This window comes from Labeo rohita, chromosome 18, assembly GCF_022985175.1.
Source record: "Labeo rohita strain BAU-BD-2019 chromosome 18, IGBB_LRoh.1.0, whole genome shotgun sequence".
Taxonomy (NCBI): Eukaryota; Metazoa; Chordata; class Actinopteri; order Cypriniformes; family Cyprinidae; genus Labeo; species Labeo rohita.
The window spans coordinates 16,940,301-16,949,078 of NC_066886.1; the positions used below are offsets into that span (position 1 = coordinate 16,940,301).

Below are 8,778 nucleotides of genomic sequence, written 5' to 3' on the forward strand. Positions count from 1 at the left end.
AAAAACTATACAATATATTTATTGATATTTTTTAAATCAGGATCATTGCATTAGGAAATATTTCCTAATGTATCGAAATCAAAATGCAGGGCTGTGTAATATCAGTATACCCGTTACATGTTGTCTAATAAAAATTATTTTTAAAAACTCAAGTAGTCTTTCTTTGTGGCACCATAAGAACTATTTATAAAAGGTTCCAGCTATTACAATTCATCATGTGGCACTTGAAGCTGTCTGCCATAATCGGTCACTTCACTGTTCATGAAAGTGTCTTGGTTTTTTAAAATCTCCGACTCTGAGAGTCTTCCATCACCATCTTGGTCCATTTCCTTGATTAGATGAATAGCCTGTTTAACATTAAGGAAAAAAATATTTAGAACATCTTGTTAAAGATGCAAAAAAAAAATACATTAGAGGATGAATGGCACATTGACTGACTTCTTCACGTGCCGAGCCATAGCTGTTGGGAGCGACCCAGCGGAGCTGTTCATCCCTGTTGAGTTTTCCATCCTTATCCTGGTCATAGAGATCTTTAAAGCGCACCATTTCCTCAAGCTCCCACTGTGAGGGCTCTTCATGCTCTTAGACACAGACAAGCAAACGTATATGTTTCTGATAAATAATTTGCCACACTCCTGGAAAATATCTACAGCTGAGGTCAAAAGTTTACATACACCTTGCAGAATCTGCAAAATGGTAATTATTTGATGAAAATAGGAGGGCTCATACAAAATGCATGTTACTTTTTATTTTGTACTGACCTGAATGAGATATTTCACATAAAAGACATCTAAATATAGTTCAGTTTAATTCAATTCAAATTTATTTGTATAGCGCCTTTCACAATACATATCATTGCAAAGCAACTTTACAGCAAATTAAAGTTTTTACAATATATTTAGTAGTAACTTACTAGTGGTGACTATGTCCACAAGAGAAAATAATATAATATATAATATAAAAATGACCCTGTTCAAAAGTTTACATACACTTGATTCTTAATACTGTGTTGTTACCTGAATGATCCACATCTGTGTTTTTTAGTTTAGTGATAGTTGTTCATGAGTCCCTTGTTTGTCCTGAACAGATAAACTGCCTGCTGATATTTAGGGAAAATGTACACATCTTCATTCTGTTCAAAAGTTTACACCCCTGGCTTTTAATGCATCGTGTTTCCTTCTGGAGCATCAATGAGTGTTTGAACCTTCTGTAATAATTGCATATGAGTCCCTCAGTTGTCCTCAGTGTGAAAAGATGGATCACAAAATCATACAGTCATTGTTGGAAAGGGTTCAAATACACAAAAAAAGAATTTGTGGGACCTGAAGAATATTTCTGAAGAACAGCGGCCAGTTTAACTGTTCAGGACAAACAAGGGACTCATGAACAACTATTTTTTTTATGTGAAATCTTATTCAGGTCAGTACTAAATAAAAAAATAACGTGCATTTTATATGATCCGTCTTATTTTGGTCAAATAATTAACGTTTTACAGATTCCGCAAGGTGTATGTAAACTTTTGACCTCAACTGTAGATTCTAACATCTTCCATAAATCTGTTTTTCCAAAGAAAATAAATGGTAAAGTAAGCAATTGATAAGCAAAATATTTTTGAATGTATCAGTTTTAGTCAGTATTTAATTGTGTATATTTATTATACATTGATATTTATTCCAACGTAGACATACCATTTGCTCTGAGATCTCCAATGAATTCATTCAAGCTGATGAATCCATCTTTATCCAAGTCATATTCAGAAAGCACATCTTCAATGGCAAAATCCTGGGGTAAATGCAACCACATAGCACATAGTTAACTAATGTTTAATCATATTTATGATTCACTGCAGCTTCATTTTATACTTACAGCCATGTGATCCACCTCAGAAGGATGAGTAAATGCGAGGAACTCAGTTAAGTTCAGGCCGGCTGAGCCATCCATGTCAGCAAAGTCAAAACGTCTTTTTTCCTTTGCATGGAGCTATGAGTGGATAAAAATTTATTTTTTATTTTTTCCAATCAGGCAAGACCTTTCTTTACTGTTACACACTGTGAAATGTTAATAAATTATGCAACATACAAATCTGAGAGACTCTTCCTCAGGGTCTTCGAGAACAGCATCTACATCAACTTCCACAGTATGGCCATGCAAGACCATATTATACTCGTCCCAAGATACCAGACCATCACTGTTGGAGTCAAACTCAGGGAAGCGTTCCTCGGCATCATCCAGCGCGTATGTCCTGTACACCCTCTGTATCCATAATGTGATTTCCTCTAGAGAAACAACAAAGTTTTTTAGAATTCTAATATTGACTACAGTTCAAAAGTTTAGAGTCTGAGTATAATTTGTATGCTTGAGTATGATGGAGTGTACATTTTTAAGAAATTCTTACTTTTATTCATCCAAGACACATTAAATTGATCAAAAGCGACAGTGACATTTGCAATGTTACAAAATATTTCTATTTCAAATAAATCATTCTTTTTTTAGCTTTCTATTCATCAAAGAATCTAAGCAGCAAAACTGTTTTCAACACTGATAATAATCATAAATGTTTCTTGAACACCAAATCAGCATATAAGAATAATTTCTGAAGGATCATGTGATACTAAAGACTTAAATAATAATTCTGAAAATTCAGCTTTGCCATCACAGGAATAAATTACAGTTCAAAATATATTAAAATTTTAATATGTAATTATTTCACAATAATGCTGTTTTTACTGTATTTTTAATCAAACAAATGCAGCTTTGAAGGGCATAAGAGACTTTTGACATGCAGTTCAGACACATCTCATCGTGTACATGGTGACTACTGACCTGGAGTCAGGTGTTTATCAGAGTTAGTGTCAATCTTCTTCACTATCTCCACCATTCGCTTTCGCTGCTCAGATGGACTGAGCTTCTGTATTTCATCTTTGTCCTGAAAAACAATGAATATTAGTTGGTAGAATGAAACTGGATGCATAACTGTTATAAAGAACCACAGTGCTAATACCTCAGAGCCAAGGAACATATTTGCATTATGTTCATGGTTATGTTTGCCTAAATGATCCTCTTGGACAATTTGTTTTCCAATGGCTCCTGATGCACAACAAACCACCAGCAACAGGAAGGCTGTGTATCTAATCTCTAAACCTGAAAAACACACACATACAAACAATTAGACCCTATGATTGACAGGATGATCTTGAGTGCCCTCTTGTGATGGGATGGACTACGAATTTCCATGTCGAAGAAAAGTATATAACAAAGCGGGTTCAAATTTCAGTCTATAGCCAGGAAATGAACTTAAATAGCACTATGCATAACATAATACAGTATGTCATTTTGTGGTATGATGATTATCTCATATCGTGGGACGCATGTTAATGTGACTGCAGCAACTGCGAAGTAATTTCACTTTAAAAAAGGAACTACAAAGCGTCGAGACACGCAAATTTATGTCAAAACTATCACTCGGTTGTGTTTTAATATTAGGCAGCCATAAAGAGAATTCACCATACGCGTCTAAGAAAACAAACCCCTTACTTTTGAAAGGCGGAAAGCTAAAGTTTTCAGCTGAACTTGTTGCCATGGTGCTCTCCAGTCATCTGTACGCTCACTCACCGTTTTCCTGTATGTGCAAGTAATTTGTTACTGCCACCTGCAGGGCTGGAGGACATGCAGAGTCTCTTACAGTGTCTCTCTAGAACGTTTAAAACAAATTCAGTATGAACATATGAAATTAAATGCAAAATTAATATTTTATATTACATCAAGCAATTGAACAGGTACAATCTGAGCGATTCTGACTCACGTGGGAGTGGAAAAAAGTAAAAATATGAGACCCTGGACCACAAAACCAGTCATAAGTAGCACGGGTATATTTGTAGCAATAGCCAACATAATAATATATAATATTATAATATATAATAATATATATTAATAATATAGCACCAGCTACAGATACATTGTATGGGTCACAATAATCGATTTTTCTTTTATGCCAAAAATCATTAGGATATTAAGTAAATATCATGTTCGTGAAGATATTTTGTAAATTTCCTACGGTAAATATATAAAAACTTTTTTTTTTTATTAGTAATAGGCTAAGACAACTTTAAAGGCGATTTTTTCAATAATTTAAACTTTTTTTTTTCTTCAGATTTTCAAATAGTTGCATCTCAGCCAAATATTGACCTATCCTAACAAACCATTCATACATAGCTTATTTATTCAGCTTTCATGTATAAATCTCAGTTTAAAAAAATCGACCCTTATTACTGGTTTTGTGGTCCAGGTCACTTTTTTTTTTAATAATGCCATATGAGAGCAACAGAAATAGAAAGCAATGTAATACAGATATAGTAGGCTATGTATATGGATCAGGGATGGAAATGAACAGGGCTTGTGGCAAAAATGCCACCAAGATTAACAAAAATGCCCCATAAATTGAAAAGAAAGGGGGAAAAGTGCCTCTACACAATTAAACAATGTATTACAGCTGTCGCGATTAAACTTAAATGTGAAAATGAATGAAAAGTGTCAATTCGCAGAATTACAGTTAGATTCGCTCACACTGCGTCAGATTGCTTTTACACGCTGTATTGTTTCTTCAGATTTGTATTTGTACTTGTATTTTTTTCTTCAGATTTTCAAATAGTTGCATCTCAGCCAAATATTGACCTATCCTAACAAACCATTCATACATAGCTTATTTATTCAGCTTTCATGTATAAATCTCAGTTTAAAAAAATCGACCCTTATTACTGGTTTTGTGGTCCAGGTCACTTTTTTTTAATAATGCCATATGAGAGCAACAGAAATAGAAAGCAATGTAATACAGATATAGTAGAGCAACAGAAATAGAAAGCAATGTAATACAGATATAGTAGAGCAACAGAAATAGAAAGCAATGTAATACAGATATAGTAGAGCAACAGAAATAGAAAGCAATGTAATACAGATATAGTAGAGCAACAGAAATAGAAAGCAATGTAATACAGATATAGTAGGCTTTGTATATGGATCAGGGATGGAAATGAACAGGGCTTGTGGCAAAAATGCCACCGAGATTAACAAAAATGCCCCATAAATTGAAAAGAAAGGGGGAAAAGTGCCTCTACACAATTAAACAATGTATTACAGCTGTCGCGATTAAACTTAAATGTGAAAATGAATGAAAAGTGTCAATTCGCAGAATTACAGTTAGATTCGCTCACACGGCGTCAGATTGCTTTTACACGCTGTATTGTTTAGCGTTGAGCTTTACAACGAATCAAACGCGTTTCTGATGAATTTAGGAATGCATTGGCCAATCAGATGCACTTAGATTAGCCAGCGCTGAAAACGACGGAGTACCGTGGATAAAATGTAAATAAAAGATTAATTTTGTAGCTTCAGTGATTATTATGGAAGTTTCTGAATAACTTGCCCTAGACTAAGGTCATGGACCGACATGTTTGTCAGTGAAGCTAGAATGTGACGTGGCCAAAACGCAGACACAAACCAAAAACGTTTTATACTGTTTTCTATATCCATTTTAATAATCATTATTACAATATAAAGAGCAATAATCTACAATAATGATTTTTGTCATAATACTTCAGGCCTATGAGCTCCTGTTTTTCTACATGTAGGCTATAATTTAGATACAATTTTAAACAGTCTTGTTATTGACAACAGTTTAAAATATTGATTAAATTGGGTCACAATAATCGATTTTTCTTTTATTCCAAAAATCATTAGGATATTAAGTAAATATCATGTTCGTGAAGATATTTTGTAAATTTCCTACCATAAATATATAAAAACTTATTTTTTTGATTAGTAATAGGCTATGCATTGCTAAGAATTTCATCTGGACAAATTTAAAGACGATTTTCTCAATAATTTAAACTTTTTTTCTTCAGATTTTCAAATAGTTGCATCTCAGCCAAATATTGACCTATCCTAACAAACCATTCATACATAGCTTATTTATTCAGCTTTCATGTATAAATCTCAGTTTAAAAAAATCGACCCTTATTACTGGTTTTGTGGTCCAGGTCACTTTTTTTTTTTAATAATGCCATATGAGAGCAACAGAAATAGAAAGCAATGTAATACAGATATAGTAGGCTTTGTATATGGATCAGGGATGGAAATGAACAGGGCTTGTGGCAAAAATGCCCCATAAATTCAGAAGAAAGGGGAAAAAAGTGCCTCTACACAATTAAACAATGTATTACAGCTGCCATGTAAAATTAAATGTGAAAATGAATTAAAAGTATCAATCCGCAGAATTACAGTTAGATTCGCTCACACGGCGTCAGATTGCTTTTACGCGCTGTTTTGTTTAGCGTTGAGCTTTATAACCAATCAAACGCGTTTCTGATGAATTTAGGAATGCATTGGCCAATCAGACGCATTAAGATTGATCAGCGCTGAAAACGCTGGAATTTTGCGGATAAGATGTAAATAAAAGATTAATTTCGTAGCTTCTGTGATTACTATGGAAGTTTTTGCATAACTTTCCGTAACATGGACCGACATGTCTATCTGTGAAGCCAGAATATGACGTTCCCAACAAGCAGACACGAACCAAAAATGGTTTATACTGTTTTCTATATTGATATTAATAATCATTATTACAATATAAAGAGCAATAATCTACAATAATGATTTTTGTCATAATACTGCAGGCATATGAGCTCCTGTTTTTCTACATGTAGGCTATAATTTAGATACAATTTTAAACAGTCTTGTTATTGACAACAGTTTAAAATATTGATTAAAGTAATTGGGTAAATTTAAGAATTTGACATTAAAGATAACATAGTATGGTGCTTATAAAAAGATTATACAAATTGCTCTCACAACATGTAATAAAATGAAATAAGAAAAGAAAAGAAATATAGAAGAAAAATGTGACCCTGGACCTGTCTTAAGTAGTACGGGTATATTTGTAGTAATAGCCAAAAATATATTGTATATGTCGATGAAAATGATCGATTATTGATTCTTTTATGCCAAAATCATTAGGATATCAAGTAAAGATCATGTTCCATGAAGATATTTTGTAAATGTCCTACTGTAAATATATCAAAACGTTTTTACAACAAACATTTGGACAACTTTAAAGGTGATTTTCCCAATATTTAGATTTTTTCACGCTCAGATTCCAGATTTGCAAACAGTTGTATCTCAAAAAAATATTGTCTTGTCAACAAACCATACATCAATGCTTTCAAGCTTCTGGACCCTTATGACTGATTTTGTGGTCCAGGGTCACATATGCATAGACCTAAGAAAAGATATAAATAAATAAATAAATAAATGTTATATTAACCCTTTAACTGTCAGTCCAATTTTTGAACACAGACATAAAAATACACTATCCAGACAAGTTTGTAATTCATGAATGAAAACATTTTGTAATATGATTTTGATGTGCATTTTCCGTAGTAATGCAGTGTCTGATTTTTAAATGCCTTTCAAAGGATGGCTTTGAGATTTTAATTTTCGAACTGATATATAATTTCTTATGATTTCTAAAATGTGACAGGGAAAAAGGCAACAAAGAAAGTCTTTTGTGACAAAGATCAGAACTCATGTTATGATATAGATTTTTTTTAAGTTGCACTCTTGACATATATTAATCTATTACTTTTCCTACATAATTTGTAACACAAAAATATGGTAAAATATCTATTTAAGAGTCTTAGACCTTTCCAATGATGTTTAGTTTGTAATGATTAGATTAGGATTTATTTGTAATATGGTGAAGTAAATGGTGAGACGTGCCACAGAGGGGATGGTGACAGTTAAAGGGTTAAATAATACATTTTATAAATAATATAGGCCTAATATACAAGAGGAAAAGGGTGCAGCAAACATGCTTGCTCGTATAGCCTTTTTACAAATTGTGTAAAAATTTTTAATAAAGTCTGAAATCATTTTAGAATTTGGTCTGGAGTCAGACCATGTGAAGCTTTCTCATTAAAACTGTGTTCCCAGATATTATTATTATTATTATTATTATTATTATCAGGCTAAGAACTCTATAACACTCCATAGTAATGATCTGTGACAACTAGTAACTGCCTAACAACACTCTACCAACCACCCCAAGTACCTTACCAACCACCCTAGCAACCACCCCAAATATCCTAGCAACCGCATAGCAACACCCTAGCAACCACCCTGAATACCCTAGCAACGGCATAGCAACAATTAGCAACCACCCTGGGTACCTTAGCAACCACCCTAGCAACCACCCCGAGTACCCTAGCAACCGCAAAGCAACACCCTAGCAACCACCCCGTTACCCTAGCAACCGCATAGCAACACCCTAGCAACCACCCTGGAAACCCTAGCAACAGCATAGCAACACCTTAGCAACCACCCTGGGTACCTTAGCAACCGCCCTAGCAACCACCCTGAGTACCCTAGCAACCACCCCACTTACCCTAGCAACCACATAGCATCATCCTAGCAACCACCCTGGGTACCCTAGCAATGGCCCTAGCAACTATCCTGGGTACCCTAGCAACCTCCCTGAGCAACGAGTGCCGAGTTTTGCCACGGCAAGCACCACTCACATTTTCTTCAGGAAATGTACATATCTAGTTATTATTATTATTATTATTATTATATAGCACAGTTGTTCCCCATTACTACCAATAACTAACAATAGGTGACACTGATGTGCTATTTTAGTTTGGTAGACAAAAACAACCAAAAGTGTCGTAATGTGTTTTTGGACCTCCAGATGTCGCTGTTTCTCTGTAATCTTTCCTCTCTGATCTCCAG

General features: G+C 34.1%; 1 protein-coding gene across 1 annotated transcript; it reads right to left on the bottom strand.

Moving 5' to 3' along the window:
- Position 1: 1 nt before the first annotated feature.
- Positions 2–3,591, bottom strand: rcn2 (reticulocalbin 2). The gene is made up of 8 exons (XM_051135051.1): positions 3,535–3,591; positions 3,002–3,141; positions 2,824–2,926; positions 2,080–2,276; positions 1,867–1,980; positions 1,689–1,782; positions 439–581; positions 2–347 (listed from the first exon to the last, which is right to left on the bottom strand). Exons 1-8 carry the CDS (start codon positions 3,578–3,580, stop codon positions 204–206), a joined length of 981 nt encoding a protein of 326 aa, XP_050991008.1. The 5' UTR covers positions 3,581–3,591; the 3' UTR covers positions 2–203.
- Positions 3,592–8,778: the final 5,187 nt, after the last annotated feature.